Source organism: Glossina fuscipes, unplaced genomic scaffold, assembly GCF_014805625.2.
Source record: "Glossina fuscipes isolate IAEA_lab_2018 unplaced genomic scaffold, Yale_Gfus_2 0, whole genome shotgun sequence".
In the NCBI taxonomy this organism is placed as follows: domain Eukaryota; kingdom Metazoa; phylum Arthropoda; class Insecta; order Diptera; family Glossinidae; genus Glossina; species Glossina fuscipes.
In genome coordinates, this window is record NW_023998414.1 from 17,324,183 (window position 1) to 17,349,449 (window position 25,267).

At 32.6% G+C, this 25,267-nt stretch overlaps 1 protein-coding gene across 22 annotated transcripts in view; it reads right to left on the minus strand.

Annotated features, from left to right (window-relative positions):
• The window catches only part of LOC119633132 (small conductance calcium-activated potassium channel protein), a 244,980-nt gene that overhangs the window by 43,736 nt on the left and 175,977 nt on the right, over positions 1-25,267 (minus strand). For 13 of the 22 annotated variants that reach the window (XM_038026582.1, XM_038026465.1, XM_038026535.1 and 10 more), the window contains 4 exons: positions 20,449-20,594; positions 15,609-15,828; positions 15,335-15,436; positions 613-929 (listed from right to left, as the gene is read on the minus strand). In XM_038026582.1, the coding sequence (XP_037882510.1) occupies positions 613-929; positions 15,335-15,436; positions 15,609-15,828; positions 20,449-20,594 (785 nt within the window). The remainder of the gene's footprint in view (positions 1-612; positions 930-15,334; positions 15,437-15,608; positions 15,829-20,448; positions 20,595-25,267) is intronic. The other 9 variants (XM_038026553.1, XM_038026527.1, XM_038026483.1 and 6 more) reach the window with 3 other exon arrangements.

Below are 25,267 nucleotides of genomic sequence, written 5' to 3' on the forward strand. Positions count from 1 at the left end.
CACATTTTTTTCTATCTGCCTTTCAAATTTCATGGGAATGTTTGCAAGTATATGTATGTCTAAGCATTGAAAATCATAGCGAAAAGATGTAGCGAACTTGAAAAACTATTTGAGTTCTTCAAGATCATACAATAGAAGTTCCAGCACGAGAGCAGCAGTATCGAAGTCTCGCATCCATCGTTAATTCCATTATCCTATCTCTATTCTATGCTACCTGAATATGGGAAAGGCAACTAAAAAGGTAGTCATCGCCCGCATTACAATATTTCCGGCAGTTAGATGAGCTATCAAATAAATGATCACACACTTGGGCTTAAATGCATTATCGCTTGCAAAATATTGTAATCAAAAGTTCCTTCTTTGATTCGTAGCCAGTCGTTACTTCTCGTACAGCTTTAAGAATTATTCTTCCTATAGATTATATCTGTGTATCAATCAAGTGGGCAGGTATTTTTCAAGCATAAATAATGTCAACTATTTCGCCAACTTGTTTAATATGAATTAGAAGCTAAGCTTTAAATAAATCGTCGTAAGTTGAATTGAATGAGCAAACAGATACAAAAAGTATATATGTACGTAAAGAAGAAAGAAAAGAAAATTATTATCGCTTACCTTGTATTAAAGTTTATTCTGTTTAGAGCCCCTATGCTCCGTGATGAGGCATCCGTGAAGAGTTTTGAGTGCAATAGCATGACACGACATATTAGATATAAACGCAGGAACATGGGTAATGATAAAGCTACGTCGTATGGCACCATTTCGGTGCCAATTGTTTTATTTTTGTTTGCCAATTTTGTTGTCCATTGAAAATAATATTCGCCAGGAATTGGATGTATAGCGCATATAAAAAGTTCTAAACCTATTTGACTAATTCGTTGCCATGTCATAGCGATTCTCCAATCGTCGGCACAATTGTCAATCATGAATAACTGCAAAGTAACCAATTGTCATTTAACGACGGATGAACGAACGGGACAAGCAGATTTTGAGCGTAGACCAATAAAAACAAAAAAAAAAAAAAAAAATAAATAAATAAAGGAAAAAAAAAATTAAATAAAAGAGAAGAAAAGAAAAACAAAACAATATGTATGTAAGTGTATTCGTCATTAGAAAGACAAATAAAATTAGAAATTTATCGATTTATTATTATTTGTGACGGACATTTCTTTTGCCTTAAAACCGTGTAAGCTACTTAGCAACCGAGAGACAAAGAGAGTCAAACACATTCGTAAGAGTACTGAAGGATTGTTATCGGCACTTCACTGAACATACAAATTTAATACATAAATTATTCAAATATAAATACAAATACAAATACAAAATATATTTTATTAATATACGCTTATACATACACAAACACACACACACACACACACATATATATATATATATATATATATATATATACATATATATACATATACATATATACATATATATAGATATACACTATGTACATACACTGAGATTGACATTTTCATTCTTAGGCATAGACAATGGACTAACTTAAGCATAGACAACTTTATACAAAAAAAAAAAAAAAAAAAAAAATAATAAAAAAAAAATTTTTGAAAATGTATACATTTTCAAGGTTAAAAATTCTTGTTGCGTAGGAGGGTGCAGGGTGCGCACTTACACTCTTTTTTAAGTCATTTATTTACTTATTTAATTCATTTTAACTATTATGTGCAGAATTATTATATTTTTTGAATGCCATTTATCAGCTAAGCTTAACTTGTTTCATATTATATTATACGGCCGCCAGTAATGGCTACCATTGTAGTAGTAGTAGTAATAGTAGTAGTAATAGTAACATGTGGATACTATTATTATTATTAATGCAAAAAAAAATTGAACTAAAATCACTTCCATTATAAATTTTCCGGTGCTTTTATGGTTCATGTTGAGCTACGCTAAGTGACCACAATCTATTAAACTCTTTTCGGCGATCTATTTCGAATTGGACTTATCGTCCGTCTCACTAGGTGTACGCATATGCTTGCATAGGTGTTTATGCAAACAGCATGTACACATGTATGCATATTTTTTAAATGATTAAAATCATAAAATGTCTCACTACATAATTTAACACACACATACATATATATAATAAATTACTCACAATATTCGGCATTAATTTACTTACTGAATTCTGTAAAGAATTATGCAAAAATTTAATTATAAAGAATTTATATTCAGAGTTAGTGATGGGAGAGATTTCAAACAGATTCAATTTTCTAACATAGCACTTACACTTAATCAGATCAACTAAAGCATTCGTTCAGCTAGAAAGCAACTCGTTCATTTAGAAATTACTACATAAATATATATATGTTTGTATATAAGTCTATATAAATGCATTCTACATTTAGTTAGTGTACGTTAAAAAGATGAAAACACATTTAGGCTTTTGTACATAAGCAGACATAAGTAGATTACACATATTTGGCAAATTCGAATTGTTCGTATAGGTTATAATAGATAGCTTAAAGAAAATATTGATCGTTATAATGGACTCAACTACTAACTGCACATGAATGCAAACAATATCAACATTTTCACATCTTTCGTTAAGGCTCAATACTACGTTAAGGTAATTTAATAAAATTTCCATTTTTTTTTTTACCAAAAGCTAAGATATAAAGAGCACATATATAATATATTATCGGTCCTTGTTGTACTTTACGTCCATACTTCTCTTTTATTTGCTGGAAAAAGTGAAATTTAATTTGAAGCAAATTAAGAAAAGGATAAAAAATTATATACGTCTTGCGGCGGAACGTTGATGCCCATCACTTTATATATAAACTTTGCACTAACTGTTAATGTATTGTATAATTGATTGGAACGCTTTTAAATATGGACTAAACGAAGTGGTTTTATCTGAGTCTACTCAGTCTACTGTCTTTTGTTTGATTACTGTTTGTTTATTCAGGGCATGAGTGAAGGTTTTGCGGCCACCCTTGCTGGTAAATTTCAAATGATTATGATATTTGAATATTTGAACCAAGATTTAGATCAGTATCTCTTGGGATGGATTGTGAGTGGTGGTTTTTGTTTTTTTCTTTTTAATTTAGGCGTGACGATTGGTACTGCAGGTTGATTTTTCAACTTGATCTACGGCTATCAATCAAGAATGTGTCTGATTAGTTGAAGCTTTCTATTTCGCTTATCGCCAACGTAAGCAGTTCGCGAAGAGAGACTAGTTGACTGGACGGACAGGACATACTCAATTTACAGAGTCGCCTCAAAATGCAATTTGCTTGACTTGCATTACCTTAGCTGGTATGTTGGGATAACTCTGTCTTTCATAAAATGTATGCCTTTACATGAGAGCAAAGTATGATTTTTTACGTTTTTTCATAATATGAATAATGATTGTGTTGGGCCTTGCCCAACTATGATGCTTTTTTATATCATATTATTATGTTTCATCATCGAATAGTAAGAAGTAGATCTATTTATCTATTTAAAGGCTTACTCCTCGTAGAAATGGGACGAGATTCAGAAAATGGGTTCAATCGAAATTTTCCACATCCGATAAATATGCTGAAAGGTTATTATCTAATGATATTATTACAACGACACGTTGATAGCTAAGCGTTAATACGTCAAGTGGTGTACCGCATAAGCACCACAGCCCGTTTTGCTAGGAAATTTGAAATCCTTAACACGAGATATTAGTTAATGTCATCTATGGAGATGAAGACTGATGAAATGTTTAGCAAAAAGTAAATATATTTTGAAGATATATAAGCATATATATAACAGATAGGTTGTCTAAACTTTGTTTAATCTCTTCAGTGATTTTCTTTTTTTTTGTTTCATTTTGTATTGAAACGAATTCAAAAAACAGAAGAAAGCGGGGGAGAGCAATAAATATGGAAACAAAACAAATAACGCTCATATAGGGGGCCGCTAAGCGTAAACGACTGTTTGTCAGTGAAAAGCCTATATTCTTTTCTTTTCCAAAACGACGATCTGGGGCGTCTTCATTAGCATGCAACCGCGTTTTCCTCTTTCATTAGTTTGCCTCTCTGTAATAATTTGGATCTCAGTTAAATCTTGGTTTTTCATTTTTGTTGCAGCGATTGGATTATGAGCTTTAATAAATTTCAATTCTTCTTTTCGCGTTCAAAAACTACGATTCAGATCAACTTGTGCTTGAGAAAATCCTGCACGCTGATAAATTTTCGAAACAGTCTGTTCTTGTCAAGAGAAACAGATTATTTTTGTCAAGACTCTGGCTAGATTATCCGAGAATTTTCATTATATTCTCGTTAATTTCCGATTGCGTAAGGCATCACCTTGGCATCACGATGAATACACACCTACGTGCACGTTTTTTAAATTTCATAATGAAATTTCTGGAAATTATTATAATTAAATGGATATTTATTAGGTGTATGAAAAAATTCCTGCTGTTTTTTGATATAATACAATTGTATCATGTGACAATGGTCTTTTGCAATTTATCGGGTACGTTGTGGATGTTTGCGCGGTAGGAACTTTGTCGTTCCAAAGGTGACATACTCATCGATCTATTCTTGCGGAGCTGTCGATTAATTAAAAAATGATTGCGGCGATCTGAACGAAAGCTAATCGGAAGAAATAGGTCTGGTAAAATTTTTCCGTCTAATTACATCCTGGATCGCTTTTACGGACGGCGCAATTAAAACGCTGAAAAATGCAATTCCATGAATAACATCCATCTGTTCAATTTTTGACGTACACTGAACGGCAACTTGTCAATAGTTCAAACTCACGTCGTTCAAACATCAATATCTAAGTGATCTATACCTGAGATACCGGAAAAATTGAAAGCGTCAGATTACTTTTTTGAAGCAACTAGTTTCAATGAGAGAAATTTATATGTCCATCGAATAATATATGGATGCTTCACTTGCCAAATCGATTAACTCCATAAAACAAAAAGTTGAGAAAAATAATAAAATATTATAAATAAATTATTTATTATTTAGTGGCCAAAACGATTTTGTCATTTAGTGGTGTTAATACTTATTATTAGAGCAATTCGTTTTGAATATGTGCAGTTAGGAGCTAATGGAGTGCTTTGTGATATTAAAATTTAATGAAATTCCAAAAATGGGGTTAATCGATTTGGCAAGTGAAGCATCCATATGTGGTGGTGTTATTTTTATCAAATATTCCGATTAACGATTTGTTCACATCGTCGAATTGCACTGACAACGACTACATTGACGCTATTCTTACATTTCTGCAAACACAGTCAAACCATAAGGCTTGAATATTTTTTCTGAAGGAATTTTACAGTGAATATGAATGAATTGTTTTATTGCTTTTTTTTTTTTTATTAAAGGAAATAATTGTAATTGAAAAACAAGGAATGCCCATATGCATGGTCAGGGGTGTCAAAGAGTTAAGCCCAACTGGGTTAACTTATCCCTTAATGCTCTCTTATTTTTTCTTCTTTATTTTTCTTTATTGTTTTTTATGAACTATCTATCAATCTATCAGCAGTTGCATGTTCTTTGTAATATAATTGAAAGGAACTTTAGTTCCTCGATGTTTATCTCCTTAATGGGTGATAGGAATTCGATAATGATGTATTTTCGAATTCCTCCATGTGATTATTGTTATTACTTGTAAAATTTGTAAAATAAATATCAAATCAATACATAGTCACAATGGAAATAAACAACATACATATATTATAGACATATGTAGGATTAGTTCAAAGCATGAGGATATAAACAACTTAACTCTTAGCAACTGAACACAATAGCAAATAAATCAACAAAGAATTTTATGGAAGAAGCGATCTTCTTCGACCGTTTAATACCGTACTACAAACATATTAGTCGAATGCTTAATCGTTATATAAAAACTTTTATACGATTTATTTGTTAAATTTCGTTTATATGATGTTCGTCTACGTGTTGCACGTAAGTCGCCGGAGCGTGTAACTAAGTGGCTTTTTCAATGCTTACAATCTTTTCAAAGAATAGGGATGTAATATATAAATATCATCGATTAGCCAGGAAATTTCTAATCAACGGTTTCGTAACTTAGTAGGTCGGTTATAATTTTGTTATTGCGCGACTATAATAAATTTCGGAAAACTTTGTCAGACTGGACGCGTCTATTGTCTTGAAAAGATTCAAAAACAATTAAAAATCGATTAGCATTCTTAACATAGCTAAGATTCACACAAACCTCCACATAAACATGACACGCTCTTGCCATTAGCGTTATAAAATATAAGGTGTTCTAAATTGATGATATCATCACTATAAATAAAAAAACCAAAAAAAAAAAAAAAAAAAACTAAAAGAAAAATGGAAACAATTGAAAAATAATGTGAAAAGAAATGCTGACAAATGCCCAATAATTCGATTTTAAGTTTTACAAGAAAATATCGCCTCAGGATATTAATACTGATGATTTAAGTTATTATAGTTCAAAGCTGCACTAACAAATGAATTACACTCAGCTGCGCCGTCTTACTTAATCTAATAGAAACGTTTTATCCGTATTTATACTACCTACGCTACTTGCGATACGGGCTATGTTAAGTTTGTGCGGACGGTTTGACATAGGCCCACCTATTATTACGCCGCTCGATTTAGAAACATTTTCTAAGCTTGTCTGTATGTCTAAAGTCTATCCACGTATTCTTGTACTCATCCTACAGATCGTACTTTTCGAGATATTTTGATAAAATGTGGCACATTATCCAAAATGATTCGCACCAAAACACTTCTTTGAAGCCTTATTTTGATAAGTCGTTATAAGAAACAATATTGTAATGTATTATAGATGTACTGTATAGATAATATATAATGTCTAGAATTTCGCGACAAAAATAGTAGTTTGGAATTCTAAAACAGGACTTTGGATCTTATGGGCCAATTCTTTGAGCCAGTTGTCTTGTAATCGTGCCTACGGAAACTAAATTTTGTTATGGTAAAAAGGCCGAATTTTCAATACTTCTTGATGAAAGTTCGTTCATAATAATAATTTTACATAAAAATTTGCCTTACAGAATTGGGACCGCGGACGTCTATTTTTTAGTTGCTAAATACGGCTTTATAGACCAAAATGGTTCAATTTTTAATATTGAATTGATGAAAATTTCTCCTAAGAAAATCTGTAAATAGGGAATTTAGATCACAAAAATCTCATAAATCTCTTGACCACACTGCATATAGCGGCTTTCACGAAAGCAAAGCATTCTGTGGCGACAAAGCCTAATATTTGTGGTTTGTTCCGGCGGAAAAATACTTGACAAGAAAATTAGGTTTAAGGTCACGTCATTCGGCGTTTTGAGTATGTTTTAATAACAGGGCTTAGGGTATGTAATTGTCGTCCTTGTCGGACTATAGCACTCTTATTTGTCTTCTATTTATTATTTATTCTACTTTATAACAAAAACTTCATTTAAATTAACTAACTGAAGGAAATTATCTCACACAACTTCATTTTCCATGGGCCCTAACTGAGCGCTATTTTTTTATAAAAACTATCTATCTCTGCAGTAGCTTATCCGCAAGATTTCAACTACGCTGCGCAAAACAATTAAATTTAAAATCACTCTACCAGATTTCCTTAAGATTACTAGAGGTAATGTACGTTATAAACGAATATCCTATCTATTGCCACATTTTGCTTTACGCATATACTATATAATATTATATATTGTGTGACAGATACATGCTCACGTCTATACAGTATTTTTTGTACTCCTGCACCATAATAATAAGATTTCATCGTTTTGTACGCGGAACTGTTCAACTAAAGTAAAAAAATAATTGTGATAAAAAAAGAGAGATAATTGAATGAATGAATGAAAATGAAGAAAGGAATAAATAAAAACATAAACAACTAAGCCATGTTGGAAGAAGTGAAGAAATTTAAAAAATATACATATATATACTGTTAGCTTAGAGCCGTTTAATTCTCTTAAAGAATGATGATTTATAGAATGGTTGATGACTCTTTCCGATAATCCCTTACTTCAGCTTGATAGTTATTAATGAAACGTATAGCATCCTCTTTTAAAATAGATCTATATCGGCTGGTCTTAGACATTAGCTGTCTACTATGTTGTTTGTTTTATTTGTTATAAAAACACCGCTAAATACACAATGCGGCTTTGATCCATATTTTTGCATGTTACAAGTGCAATGACAAAATTTATGCGTACATAATATCCAGTATTTTCATATTATAACAATACACTATTTACGCTGCTGCAAAACACATTACGCGCCTACGACTATCGCGATTTATATTATTTTAACAAATCCTAAACAGCGCCTGAAAATAAATTAACCTGAAAATTAATCTCAATAAAAAGGTAAAAAAGTGTAGTTTTAAGAAGCTAACCGACATCTTAACGATTTCAAACGGCAGCCAATTCTCCTATTTTGCATGAAATTTTGGACATGAGAAAGCTCCTTTGCGTATGCACACCGCGTTTACGCATGAAAATCCGCCTTATTTGCTAGCGAAATTCTTTAAATAATCCAGAATGATGTAAAAGGGTACCATTACAGGTGCTTGAAATTTCAAGGGAGAAAGTCTTTACTCGGAATAGTTATACCATAAAATTTTTTGCTTTAATTTGCTTAATAAATGCTTTGAATCTTCGAACATATATATATGTGGCTGCTGATGATGATGATTTTTCACTTCTCTAATACAGTAACAAATATGTTAAGGGAGTGCATGTGATCACTTAAAAGCATTTCCAAACGAAAGTAGGTTAGCGTAGCTATAGGAAGGCGATCATTGAAAGCATGAATGAGGCTGAAATTACTTCCAAAGGAATCTGTGTTTATGCCAACAAGTTAAAAATTTATACCTGAGTTCCTCATATTTATTTTACGTCCAAGAGAATGGGAATTAATTTTTGAACGTTGAAGGGTATTTTTAAGGTTCTGGGATTGCCTACTAATTATAAAAGTTAATAAAAAATTGATTATAAGAAAAAATTCTGTTCATAAGATATTTACTTGATTTTTTAGTATGCCATGCAGTATTTTCATTTGAATTTTTACTTAACAATATTTTGAAATGAGTTTTTAAACTGCAATACGTAGAGAGCATGTCGTTGCATAAAATGCTTCAAACTTGATTTATTGAAAAAACTTGAAATTTTTCATTCAAACGTTCGCCAATCACACAGACATCAATGTGCTTAAAATTTACGAATTGCTTCATAAGATATACGTAAGTAAGTAAATAAAACGATTTACTTTTTTTGTACTCATTGTCGAAGGATGTTTTGTTTTTTTTGTAACGGCGTTTGAAGCAAGCTTCACAGACCGCATAAATTACCTATATTCTTGCTCTGAATCGATTTACTTATGTCCGTCTGTATGTCCGCTCAATTGCATAGTATCTTTGATAAACATATTGCCGTTCGCAGCAAATAAGATATTGACTCTTTTGCCCGAAATTTGCAAAGAAGTTGAAAGGTTGGCCCAATGCGATCAAAGGACACGCCTATGACGTCAACGCATGCTCGTAAAGTGTAACATAAGTAAATTTCTACAAAAATGGGGAAAAAGCATCCACGCCCACCCATTATTGTAGTTGCCTCTTTTTAAAGCTGTCCATCAAATCTAAAAGACTAGACAACGATGATGTAAACATCATCTGATTATATCATCAGTACTCTTTAATGTACTATAAATTACACCAGTGTATAATCATTTCGTATTTGAAACATTGTTTTTGTTGTGTTAAACGGTTCGCTGGTTCGGAAAACAGAACAATTTTTTTTGTAAATGATAAGCCCGTTGGTTACAACAACAACAAATGCCTTTTCATCGTATGGGTAATTTAGGTTAAATCCAAAGAAGTAAATTTAAAAATCTTCGACTGTAAGAGCGAGGAGCAAGTAGCCAGCGCACGCTATCATGCCATAAGTAGCTCGAAGCTGAAAACCATTTTGAAACGAGAAAGACTGTTACTGCTCAAAGCATATTATCGCTTAAAGCAGTTCGAAAGCCAAGCTTTTGAATTTCGCAAAAAAAAAAGTTTAAAAAATTCATAGCAATGGCATTTTAAAAGAGTTTTCTATGACTTCTTATGACCAAAAATGAAATTAATAAAAAAAATTAATAAATAAGTCATTATAATGGTAGGCAAATTGAATACATGTATGAATAATGCAGTCGGCACAGGCCGACCGCTATACACAATGTAACACATTTTTACTTGTTTCATTCTTCATATGTTTTCATGATAACATGCTGTAAATTGTTCGTATTACTATAGAAGGCTAAGCTTTTCACGAGAGTCTTCATATGGTAAGGGGGGGGGGGGGGGATAAAAGGTGAACTGACGAATAAAATACATTGCGAGCTGGGGTTCAAAAAGTAGTCATATGTAAACCAAATTTGACACCTTTCATGGGAAAGGTTTCGATTAGCTGATCCGATATTAATTTCTCACATCTACCTAGTTAAGTATGGCGAAATTTTACTACTTCAATGGTTTATTTTGTGAAATTTTTGCGAATTGCGACTTCCATGTAATGAAATTTTTGAAATAAGAATAAGAAAAGTATGGATAGTGTTCACAGAAAAGCTGCAATCCAATCAATTTGAACTAGAGCTTATCATTGGGTCAAGGCCTATCGTTAGTGTGTCACAATTTATCCAAATATCTCTAAAGCTGCGATGTGCAGATTGAATAAATGATCGGCATGAATAGACAGAAAAGCTTAAATCGATTTTAAATCGATCGTTGCAATAAGAGATGAGTCTGCGCATACATACATTCGTCAATTTAATACAGAACAAGTGCTAAGCATCTAAACCCCCACCCCCACCCTTTTTTATCTGTGTAGTGTAGAAGAAATGGCAATTTTGAGCGTACAATTTGAAAATGGGGCGGAAATCAGAATGAACTATTAAGTGTTTTTAAATTGACATTTACTTAAGTCTTAGAATAAACAGAAGCAGCCAATTATAATTACCACGCTGCACTACTTTTAGCAATTTTGGATATACATTACGTTAGTATATTGCTTATTATTAACTACAAGCATATCACTTTCATTACTTTTATTGCTTTTGAAGCTAATGGATTCCAGCTTTATTGTCGCCATTCTTGTCTCAATTGTGTTGGTTTTCTGCTTAAGTGTTGAATTGTGTACATGGGTGATTATATTGGACAGACAAATCTAGATTCTCTCAAACGAATATGTTTATAAGTTTCTATAATACGTGTAGGCAACTCAAAGAAGACCATAAACAAATAAATATCTTCAATCGAAGAAATACAAGCGTAAATAATACGATATGTATGCATACATTTCAAGTAGATTAAATACAGTTGTTTGCACAAATGAGAAATCAGATTCCAGATCCCTAATGTATTATATAGTAGAAGAAGATATTAAACATGTAAAACTATTTTCTATCCTTTTACCGTATACATTATATATGTAAATGTAAATTCAAGTGGATATGTATGTAAGTATGTCGGTGTTTTGGAATATATTCAAATCCTCTTTTCATTGAATGCCAAATCAATCACATGTTAATACACTTTTTTGTATATATATCTATCTATATATATATATGTATGCAAAAAAAAAAAAAAGAAAAAAACAAGAAAAGGATGTTGGATCGGTTCCACATTTAATACAAATTGAATTAATTACTGTAGCACTTGTCGGGCGGTCATTCGGTCGGCTGTTCGGTCGGTATCATGCCTGATAAATATTCTACTATTGCATATATCTACCGTACATTTACATATACATATACAAAAAATACAACAGTATGAGTGTACATTTTTAACATATCTATGTGTAAATCGGAAGTGAGTGTGCTTTAAAAGGTGCTATTCAGTTTTATATCTACAGATAGCCTTGCGAGTGTGCATGTAAAGTAGTGTATTACATAACTACACGCATTGTATATATTGATGTGAATATATGCAGGGCCATAAAAGCAATATATTTGAAGATGACAATCTATGTGAAGATATCTAAGTATAAGAACAAGAGAAAATATATACTCGTCGATTATATTATCAATTGATATACGTACTTTTGCATGTACATACATAGCACATGCAATTTTAAGTAAAGCAATAAAACAGCAATCGTATATAAAACAATGTAAAGTTTACAAAAAAAAAAAAAAAAAAAAAAAACAAACACTTGTGCATCTTTCAAATATTCGTGCACAATTACACTTATACTAGGATCAGTGTTTTTGTAGTAGTTTTGGAACTTTATGCATTAAAATTCACTGCGCGCCAATTGAACAATGAACTGATAATGAAAACAGTTAAAGTTCGCTACACGGAAACCCATTTTCAAATTTAATTAAAAAGGAAGCCATTCAAAATTGAATCGAATATTTGACTAGAAATTGCGCTTTGCGAATAGTAATACGTGCTTCAATAATATTTATAATAAGGATAACTGTTTGCACTGGACGGATCGACACACTCATCGTTAAGAATCTAGTTCAGAGTCTTATCAAATAACTAATGACAGTTCTGTAGCACATATAATTTTTGAAGTTACAATAGTAAAGAAAAACTTAATATATCGTAAAAATTATAGATGATTGATAGAACGATATTAAATTTAAGAATATAAAAAACGAAAGGAAGAGTACGGCAAAGGTTTAGGAAGAAGACAACAAAACGTTTACTTATATTAATACTATTTCGTGCCGAAAAAAAATTTTTTCCTCGCACACGAAAATACTGATTATTTAAATTTGTTTCTACTTTCTCAAATACCGGTTAAAAAAATGCCAGGTATAAAGTTGGGACAAGAAATTCATTAAGGTAGTTACTCTAACTAACATGGCTAAACCAAAATCAAAATGTAAACTATATTTTCGGACAGGAAGAATATAATTGATATTTGCTTTACTACGCCTAAAAATTCAAAATAGGATAAGAAATCTCATGAAATGCTTTTGTTATGTCGATCGAGACCCTAAATGTAAATAGAACTCCCTTTGGCCATCAATCTGTTTCTTTTGACGAAACGAAAGCTCATACTCGACGCATACACGTATTAACGATTAAGCCTATAGAGACGGATATGAAAACTTTAAAACATATTCTTCAATTAATTAACGAACTATAATTAACAGATGTTGGTATGAAGCTTGGCACAAGGATTTATTCATCTTATTGGTTTGGTAAAAAAGCATTTACACGTAGCACATCTGTTGGGGATACAGTTTTTTTTTTTTTTTCATTTTCGTGGTGGTGTTTAGTTGAAATTAAAAACAAGCCGAGCAAGATATGATTTCAGTTTTGTAGCGCTAGCCAAAAGTAAAAAATAACGCCATGATTTATTCATGTGTATTTTGTGAGGCGAACAAAAAGCGAGTGAGTTGTGCAAAGAACTGCATATGATTAAACATCAATTGCTTGACGTAAGGCACTTAACAATTGCGAATAAATTGAAATAATCTCGAAATTGGCGAAAAGCTCGATACTCCACTTTCTTATGAATTGAAGAAACAAATTTAAAATAATAAATTTATGTTCACGGTATTCATCTCAAGTTCAATGCACTCGACACCCGTTTAAAATACGTTATCATCGGCGATGATCATTATCACTAAATGAGTCACCTGTAGTAGCTTCGTATGAAAATGACCGTAACGCAGTCATGATAAATGGAAAGAAAGTAAGGAATGGCGTCGAAGCTAGACCATGTTATCATACTCCTGGTACTTCTGGTATCTTAAAAATCTTTTGTGTATTTCAAACAAGAACAGAACGGGATCCTTACCGTCAAAAACCAATGACATGTTCTCTCTTATGGTAACTAAAATAGAAAGTCCCGTAATTTTTTGTAACCTGTTTAGGAATGAGGTCGCATTCAGCGATTGGTTTGCCATTTATTTAGAATTTTCCAAAATTATTTGAATGATTAAGTGTTATAGTACTTTCATTGTTTGTGCTGCTCGCGAAATATTACAGAGCCGCTATATGAAATTTCTTCTTCTTCTTCCTCTTCTTTAATACTTCTTAGCAAAGCTCGACTACATAAATGCGGATAAGTTGGATTGGATGCAGCATATTTTTCGAATTCGTTCCAACGTAAAAGACTTTACAAAAGATATACCTTTACAATAACAACAAGGACGACCTTCCATTAGTATTTTCTGTTGAAAATTGGTCCCGTGAATAGTGATATGTGCCAAATTTGGTCGTGTTTTGTGCTTCATTTACAATGGAAATACCTTTAGGGGTCAGTAAAAGAACGGTCGCTCTTCTTTTTTTTATACTTTTTTTTCAGCGGCTACTTAAACATTCGCGTAAAATGTTTTTGTAGACCTTTTAGCTATCGAGTTGAAGTTATTTCTTTTAATATTACATTGATGTATAAGTATAGGCTACGAATTATAAACGACAATATTTTGAATGCATTATATTATTTGAATTTGCCCATTTTTTAATAACTGGCAAAGAATTTGCGGTTTCATCGCGACTATTTTCTAATTTAGTTTGTGCGTGTATGTCACTAGTTTTAGATTGCTGTTTGTATGCTTCTGAAGTACTAGAGGGATAATTATTTATAATAAAAGTAAAATGCTTTCATCTTGACACCATATATCACTTGTAGTACAAGGGTAAGCTTATAACGAGTTTAGGATGGCTCATCTTTTATTATATCGATCGAATCAGAATCACTTTCTTGTTTGGTTTAAGCCTGTCTGTCTGTCTGTCCGTCTGTCCATTTGTACGTCTTGTTATGTTATGTTCAACCAACAGATTACAATTTTTTAAACATTTTGATGAAATTTTCTACACTGGTGTGCTTTGGTCGAAGGATCGGACGACTGTTTCGACCACTCATTTTGAAAACTCGTTATGTGAATACCTATAAGGTGGTGTACGGTATTAAATAGTGCGCCGTGTCCTACCATAGTGTTTTCATACTTTTTATACTTCTTTTGTTGTGAAAGCGTGCAGAGCCAAATAATCAAATACCTAAGCTTACGTAGAATTCTCGACTTGTAAACTAAATTTCTTTACTAATTTATAAATATTTACATCGGTGTTGATTATATTTACTGATTACATCTAAAAAGTTTCTTATTCGATTTGTTCCTTCGATATTTAATTCTTTAAATAACTGCTGTAGTGTAAAAAGTGTTTCAATTTTCTGTTTGAATTTTGAATATATACTTAACGATTATTATACAATAATAATATATCTCGCCCGCGTGTGCGTGTATGCGTCCTTGTGTATGAAGTAGCAATATTGACAATAGAAACAACTAAAACGACTAAGACGACCATCGACACATCTGATACATCTGTAAAAGGAAATTTAATTAGCACTCACTCTCACCTGCACTTCCAAAGCATGATAAGCTATAATTAGACCTAAAAGAATCACAGTCGAAACCGATATTAATGTTTTAAGCGCCGTGGAATAAAAGGATGCCTGAAAGAAACGCGATACGTGAAGAAAATAGAATAAGAGAGAAGAATAATAATAGAATTAATTCATTATAACTCCCGTGTAAATAATATACAAGCAAAAAACAAAAAAAATAATAATAATAAAAAAAAAATAAAAATAAAAAGGGAAACAAGTACACAATTATCGATTATACCTTTGTGTAAACGCCAGCGCTGCTTAACTCATTCTCAATAACCATCACAATAATGCCAAACATACCCATGACCAAAGCGTAGTCACTGATGCGTTTGCGTTTCTCGAATAAAGCTTTACGTTTCCCAAGTCGATAGCCGACATTGGGTTTGTGTTTAGTGGAATTTGTCGAAGGTTTTCGGGATGTATTACCGCCAGTTAAAGCGCGTTCCTCCATATACCTGAAAATTTAAAAAATCATACAAACAAAAAGCCTCATTATGCATGAATTTGGAGAGATTTAATAAATTTATTTTATAGGAGTCCCCCCCGCAAGTTGCCACATACAATAAATTCTGTTTATGGCTTAGGCTTAATGTAATTTTAACTTTATTGCAGAGGGTGATTAATTCTTTGAATCGGTTTTTAAACGCATTTCTATGTCGATGATTGTAGATAAATAGTATAGTAACCTTGCTCTACGATCTACAACAGCCAGAATTCAGCATCGTAATCTCTGAACTTTCCGAAACAATTTTCGTCGCAGTTACGATAAGTTGATCTAATTATTTTTGTTAGTTTACGCGTCTACGCGCGTTTACGCGCCTCTTATCGAGATTCAATAGTAAAAATAATAATCTGACGAAAATCAGGCCAAAGAGGCTAGGGCCATAAAGTAAAAATTGCTCTTCATATGTATACAACGCACATATAGTCTCATCATTTTTCTTATACTGTGGCAACTACGAGTTTATATATTGGCTCATTCAGTTTAAAGGTTCATTTACAATTTCCCGTAACTATGTCATATATAAATAAGGCGGAGCTTATATATATAAGAATGATGATGATATTCATAGTGATTATGATAAGGATAATCACTATAATGATAACCATAACGGCAATGATAACAATAATAATAATGATAACCATAATGGTAATGGTTGTCGTAATGATAACGATAATTATAATGATGATGATGATGATGATGATGATGATGATGATGATGATGATGATGATGATGATGATGATATCCATAATGATAGTGGCAATGATAGTAGTAAAAGATAATGACAGTGGTAATGATAATAATAGCCATAATAATAATGATGAGAGCAATAATGTTTAATATTACTGATAATGATAATGTTAATGCTAATGATAAAGATAGTGATAATGATAACGATATCGGTAATTGTTAATAATAGTGATAATGATAATGGTTATGATCTTGTTTTATGAACGACTGTTTGAACGACTCCCTTCTAAGCTATGAGTAGAAGATGTGTTCAGTTCCGATTCTATATTCATCTAAATTTCCGAATATTCCTAATTTTCTGCGCAATTAGTAATTCAGTTCGTTCAGTTCAGTTCGCGTTGTTTTCTGGTATTCATCGATGGCAATTCGAACGTTTGAATGAACGTTAATCGACTAATTTGATTGAAAGTAAAATTTTATCTTTCTTTAAATAATTGGGAATAGTTAGTAGTTCAATGTATTTTATATTGTGAAACACGAATTTCAGCATATGAACATGTAATAAACATGTGCCCAACAAAGCTATAAAATCTTATTCAAATCAAAATAATTCAGTTTTCATACTGTTCGCTGTAACTTTGAAAATTGTTACAACAGATTGGGAAACAGTTGGATAAATCGTTTTGGCACGGCACGTTAATCATATTACAAATACAAAGTGTGTGTTGGTTACATACGGAACTAGAGAATAAATATGTTCTTATCCCTGAATGGTAAATTGAAAAAGAAAAGCATTAGCAAACGCGAGCAGGTGTTTATGAGAGGTGTTTATAAGTGACCTTAACACTTAACACTGCTCTGAAATACTGATTTGCGTGCAGCAAATATTATGCTCAAACTATTCAATTAGTTTTCTCAGGCAACGGCTTACACAAAAGCTTTCCAAGCAATAAATTTTAAAATTATTTTTCATAAACTCAATTATAAATCAAAAAAATGAAATGAAAATGGAAAATCCTCCTTTCGTTTCTATACATCTATGACATAATATTTTTACTATAAAAGCTTGCATGTAAGGTGTTTATCACAGCAAAATGTTTTTTTAATGGCAGAGTTTTCGCATACTGATGCTGCTGCACATACATCAATGTGTCTAATATATGTTACATATCGCATCTACATTTTGTAATTTGTAATAGAAGTGGAATGCAAAGAATGTTTGTCTTTTTACACATTTGCAAGCAGACGTTTCCACTGAAATATAGTGAAATTGAATTCATTATTTGTCGACTACGGATGCGTTGGTAGAGATTTCAACATACAAATATGCAAGTTTATACATATGAAGGAGCTTTTGTTTGTCCGCATGTTTAACAAGGAGTCACCGAAACAACCCCGAAAAGTATGTGTGCTTTAAATGTAATATAATATTTATGCACATCTACACTCAATAAAATATTTTTTTATTTTTTTATTTTTTTTTGTATACATTTATATATATTGAAGATAAATAAATAAATGTTATTTGTTATAGCGGATGTCACACTGGACGGAAATATTGTGAATGTGTGTTATGGTTCTGGCCTAGACAATAAAGAGGATGCTTAAAATAAATGAATGGTAGACCGACAATTTATTTTTGCAGACTTCGTTTCAATATAGAAAGCGACGGAATGACAATCTCTTTGACAAAAAAAACATGAAAAACCCTGTTCAACAAATGAACATCACAGGCTATAATATTCTGATACATTACCTCTTAGCTTGAATTAAGTTATGTTGTGCTAAAGCTTTGATTTCAACATTTTCGACAATTTTCCAGCAGATTCGTTCAATAATAATATGAGAAGCATAGAGATGCAATTCGATATCATTTTCGATTTCAATTTTATGGGATATTTAAGACGTAGAAAAATATTAAGCTCAAAATGCGATTCGGCAGGGCATAAAATAAACGGATCAGGGAGAAAATATCATGAGCTCTTCTCATCAACATTGGAAAAAAAAATATCCTCTATCTTCAACGAACATTGACAAAAGTAAATATGTGCCATTTCGATCGGGAGCAATTACTGTAGCACTTTTAGGATTCCTAACCCAAAAGGTGAACCAACACACAGGTCTCTTTTGAAAAAATTTTTGCGCCGCTAGATGCGAACTGCTTGATCGGTTCAGCAGAAAAATCGGTAGCAGAGAAATTTTTACATTTTCAAATTTTCTTATGATTTTAATCGCACGGTTAGTTTTGAACAGATTGGATTAGATTCAAATTTGATTTGTTGACTTAAGGTGGGAAATTAAATGCTGAAATTCATGAAAATTCGAGCCAAGAGAAGAGGCAGAAAATGGCGATTGTGCAGAGGAAAATTTATGCAATGTGTATTTCTGGGTGTCGCAAAATGAATAGAAATATTTGTATAATTTCCGTCCTTGCATATGGAAAGGTCTTGATTTAATATATACGAAGAACATGTTATTAATTCCGCCTGTCATAACCTGTCCTTTGTTAGCTTCAATGCTTTCTACGGATCACAAAAGCAATTTACGTACATTTTTAAACAATTTTCAAGAATTATATATAATTTAATAAATCTCACAAGAAGATGGTACTCTGACAAGTCTTCGACTTGTAGGCTTGTTACCAATATCATGTAAGCTTTTTTGGAAAGCATTACTAAAGTCCTCTGTGTCCCGTATCTAAAAGGAAATCACAAATTTGGATATAGACAATCTCAGCACAATAGCGCACGTACTGTAGTCGACTGTAGTGAGATCTTTTTGAAAAACGAAAATATTGGTTAGCATTTTTTTTATTGATAATACCCGAAAAAGTGTGGTACAAAGGCATTACGGGCAGAATTGAAAGGGTATTTAAAGAGAAGTGCTGGAGTTGATGTTCAAAAGATATCTGCCCGACGGGACATTCCTGATACGAATCAACGATTCTTAGTCGACCGATATGTGGATCCCTTGTTAGAGACTTGCAACCCTGTCTCAGTATCCACAAGACACATTACAAAGACGCCTTACAAGCGTATATCGTATGCAAGCGAAAATAACTTCGGCCAAAATCAATGAAGTGTAGTTTCTATTAAGGTACTAAACGTAGCCTTTTCCGAAAAACATGCAAATAAAGCTTGACAAAGCGAGTGCCGTAATAAACACGTATTGCCGCATTTCAAGAAAAATGATTCGATTTATAAGATTTTAGTATGTATTGTAATCCGTAAAAGAGCTTTCATTATCTCAAATAAAAACCTAAAAAGGCTATTTAATAATGGGCTTTGCCCAGCCTTAGTACTTTCGCATGTTTAGCTGTCTTAAATAAGCTTATTATCCCACTTAATTCTGGGCATGAAACCATAAAAGTATGCAGAAAAGTGAATGGACGAAACCGAGTCTTTCGTTAATCGGACGGACATAATAAATATAGGATTTTTAAAGGGAATTTTTGATTTTTACAATTGGCAGACTTCTTATCTGTATTTAATTCTTCTAACATACGAATTATTCTATATGTATGTAGTTTGTAAATATTATTGTATATATTATATTCATATTTTATAATTTTTCAATCATTAAAGAAGGCACACACACACAAGTGACTTACTTGCCTAGTGAAACCAGGCAAAATGGTGGATTGTTCAGGATTCATTTTAGGTAGATCTATAAAGTGCTAAATGTTTTTTTTTTTTTTTTTTGAATTCTAAGGCAAAAAGGGAAAGCGGGCTGATTTCTAAGACAAAAAGGTATAGATAGGTATGGTATTTGTGTTCTACGTATTGGTTTCATACTAATATTAACATAAATATAATAATAAAAAATGTTATTTAACAAATTCTACTTACTAGATGCGGATGGGAAGGATTTTGGATATACATACATTTCATACCTTGGATAGTCGGTATTTATGCCAACTAACGCCTCTGCTGCTTCTTCGTTGCATCCTGATGAGATCTGTTCCCGATTCGCAATGGAAGGTGTTTTCATCGAGCCAGGAATTGAAAGAGTGGATGCCGGTTTGCGGAGCTGTGTATGCAGTTCAAGAAAATCGCGACGGATAAGTGACGGTGGAAAGAAAAGAGAGAAGGAAATATATAATCAAATTAATATCACTTCACAGATCGATACAATGCTACGGTGAGGGATGACTTTACTAAATATCATTGCATAAATCCATATACATATACACGCACACGCTTAAATATTTTATCTACTCATTTATTTGTATGTGTAAGCGGTGTGTGTATGTGGCAATAGTCAATAATTGGCTCATCTTAACGCAACAACAAACAAACACAAAAGCAATGGAAAGCTTGTGTAACAATAAATTTTTGAGTTGCATAAAACTTTATTGTGCTTGACAGACATACATGCGGAAAGCGATAAATGCATCTATACCCTGACTTACACGTTATCATCTTTTTTTTTTTTTTTTTGCTTCTTTCATATACCGCTAACTCCTTAATGAACAATTTGATATAATGCAGTGTCGATTCCTTGTAAGGACTGATACCAACAAACACAATGTCGACGACACATAGTTGATGTAGGAGTGCAAAGAGTTAATATTAAGCGAGCCTAACGTTGAATACGAAGAATTTTTGTTTTTTCTTTTGTGATTGCATATTTGAAAATGCTGTACTTTTAGGAAGCTTTTATTTCATTGACGAATAATAAATATTATTGTTTATGTTGTATCCGTGTAAATCGTGGAATAGGTGTATGTATCTCGTGCAGTGAACTAAAACGAGGTCACAAAATATAATTTGAAAGAAGAAAGCAAAGAAAGGAATGACTAGATTCCACAACTACAGTTGACAATTTAAAATTGGTGGTAAAATGTTATATCTATGAATTCATACTTCATACTCTTTTTGCTGTACAGTAGCGACACAGGCATCCATGCTTGCACAACACATCAAACACGCACGCACACTCAAGCACACGTACACACTTAAGTTGTGTGAAAATAAATTAGATAGAGAATCATGCCAATTATGCTCGCACACACAAAATGCATGCGTTCGTAGACCGAATAATATATGCACAAACGCATGCACACGAAAATGTACTTAGTTATGATAAACAGTATCGATTTTCATTTCAAGCCGAAAACTTTTGCACCCACTGATGGAGGGCACAAAAACTTGGCCAAACCGCTTGGAGCGCGCAGAAGAAATTATCGAAGTGATGTATGATATAAAATACATTTTCGATATTCGTCTCTTATATCGAGTATAGATTAGTACCAAAAATTTAAGCGTAACGAAATCTGCGTCTCATTTTAAAAAGAGTCGATTCGAAAGGAAAAAATTTAATTTGATCGTAATTTGGCGTCCTTTCGGAATTTGTTATATCGAAAAAGAAAAATATTATACTGAAAATCACATTTGATTCTCATTACTGTTACAACAGGCAAGGCTTACAGGAAATTCTTAGTTGTTCATCATTTTTAGCAAAAATGTTACCGCATCAAAGATTTTTATTTTTTGCTGAAAATATTAGGTCGTTAAGGATGAAATTTGTATAAAAAAAAAGACAAAGTTACGAATTATTTTATTCATCCAATTATGCGCCCATATTGTCGATACACTTTTGCCGCTTAAGCGGCAGCTTGTTCAGGCGGGTGGTATAAAACCCAGGCGGACCAGAGTCTGTGAATTACTAGAAAGCTAGTTTTACCGCATTATCGGAGTTAATATTTTCTCCTATCAAGAAGCTGTCCAAATTGCGAAAGAAGTGGTAGTCAGTGGGAGCTAGATTGGGTGAGTATGGAGAACGATAAAGAAATCCAGTTATTTGCGCAATGCATAGTCTGGCGTTATCTTGCAATAAGATGAGACGAGTCTGGTTTCATGAAATCGTAATCGACCACACTTGAGCTAGACCGCGACCGCGTGGATCATTTGTGAGATCAAAGTTATTAATGCTGAAATGAATGAAATTTGGCGAACGAATTTCATACTGTCTGCTGTGTAGTTACACTAGAAATAAATTCACCATTTATGTCTCGCACGGTCTGCGATGCCGTAGTTCCACGCAAGTGGATCGAGTGTGTGAAACACGATCATCGACTCAGGCGTACATGTGAACATCTCATTTAAAAGATTCTTCGTCGTGCGTTCAAAAGAAAAGATTCAGTCACGTTGTTGTCATAAATGGCGTATAATATTTGAAATAAGCAACAATTTTACACACACAAGGTGTTTCAGATTTATGTCTATGGTAAAAACTACTACTAATAACATAAAATATAACTTCGATTGGCTTTTTTGTTGGACTATGAAGTGCACGAAATTAATAAACTAGTTATACGATAAAAATTAAATAAAATTAGAAAAGAAAGCTTTCTCGAATCAAATTTTATCCAGCATAATTACATCGACAAGTTTGTAGCATATGAGGAATGAAAACTTATATAAACTGATCCTTCTTCGATGAAATTCTTTGCCTAACAATCATCTTTATAGATAGTTACTAACAACAACATATTTTTTTTTTTTTAACATAGGACACTTCATTTGGTTTTTCCTAAGCGTCTATATCTTCGTTATAATATTATTGAAAATGTCAACCCAAAAGAAAGTACTATGCACGGTGAGCGACCTGCACATAAGTTGTTTACTGAAAATGTAGCATATATACTCAGAAAGAGGTGTTCGAGTTCAAGAGACTTTGCAGTAACTGTTTGTGGTTTTCTTCCGAGTAACTGTGGCTTGTGGCAGCATTGACCAGCATTGATGTCAGCTACATTGGCCAAATCTGATTGAAACTGTTTATTCCATTTGGAGTTTTTCAAAGGATGAAAAAAAAAAAAGCAACTATGTCGAAATGGGCGGGCCTCCATGCAACGGTGCAAGTTGTTAAAAACCGTGAATTGTGTGTGTGTGTGTGTGTTTGTGTGTGTGTATATATTGCGTAGTAAAAGTTGCATGAACGAAAGATTCCCACAGTGGACGATTGATTTGATGATAATATATTGAAAAAGTGAAAAAAATTGTTGTTAGTTTCATATGTCTCTTCGTCCCTGTTATAGCTTCTAAATTATTAACGATAATGTTTGCAAAGTGATTAGCTAAACTCTTTTCAATTTTTATTTATAAAGTGTTTTAAGCAGAATGAAATACTTGTACATCTTAGCATCTAACACCTATTGTCTTCAAATTATATAGAATATGTTAGTAAATCGATCAAGCAAAAGTGTGTGCACTTTCTTGTACCCACGACTCATATTTTCCCCGCATGTTTTTTAGTTACTCGGGGCATAGCTTTAAGAATGTTCGGACTTTTCTTCATATATATATATATATATATATATATATATGTATCTATATAGTTACTTACGGAAAGAGATCTCATTTACACACAGCTGTCACACAGCGATAACATTTGACAAGTTAAAACTAGGAAGTTTTCTCAGATACGGACAAAATGCTAAAATAAAAAAAATTTTATTGCCATGATTTTTTGTTTTTCTTCCGTTTGGGTACATAAACAAACAAAATTTGTCGTGTTTAGCGTTTCGAAAGCCCAAGACATGTAGTCAAATTTTCTTTTCAATCACATCGAGTGAATTTTACTGATCCCTTTGGCATTTAGATGGCGCCATCTTGTACAGAACTTGTCAAGCAATGTCTTACAAAGTTTATACGAAATTTCTTGTTGTTGAAAACTTCTTTCTGTAGTTGCTGGTGATGACATTTTACGCTTACTTAAATATTTCCTGACGGTGGGCGTTCAGTCATGTAGCTTTTCCCAAACTCACGCAAAGTTTGAACTTTGCACCATTTGTGTAGCAAAGTGTTGCCAAACCAAAAAAAAAAAAGTAAGAAAATTATATTCGACTCGTCAACGCAATCATCTTAAAGAAAATGAAATCAATTCGGAGGAACTGCAATCTTGATATTCTATATTATTAGGTTGGACTTGCAGATTTTTTCCTTTTCGTTGTAGCTATCAAAAGTCTTTTTATAGAATAAACATACAAGTTTTTACCGTTATTTCCGTTGTAGTTTATGCGTAACGAGCGCAAAACAAAATGAAACTTTTGTTTGTCTTTGATAGCAAAAGCTTTCTCAGGTTGCGTTGTATTGTGGAGGAGTGGCAGTCGACAAATTTGAAGCGGACATCTTCACTTTTTCGACTTGAAGAATTGCACAGAGAGACATGCTGAAATTGATTTAGAATTGGACACTGATCAAGTATATATACGCTTTATAGGATCTCTGAAGCATTCTTCTGAATACTGCAAACGTTTTGACGACATGAACATACCTCCATCCTTTGGTGATAAATATGCAAAGCCTACAGCGTGTCAGCAGATTTTTCGAACTTAATTATCTTCAGCAACGCAATGCGTTTCCATCTCGATGGTTTGATTAATCGATAACATGCTCTCGCCTTTTATGTTCAGAAAATTCAGGAGGGATTGTTGAAAAGCGGAATGCACAACGCATCACTGTTTGGTTGCGATTTTCAGGTGGAAGCATTATCAAGTCATATTTTTCAAAAATCGCTTTTGGTCGCTGATTTTTTTGTGCTTAAATATTAAGACATCAATACCGTATGCTATCTATATAGCCCAAGAATCCATTCAATTACTATATGAAAATTCATTTAAATTTAAAAAATGGCTTGAAATTTGGGACACTTTGTACTGTATTTATATGCGAAAAAAAACTTCCTACATTGAATCATAC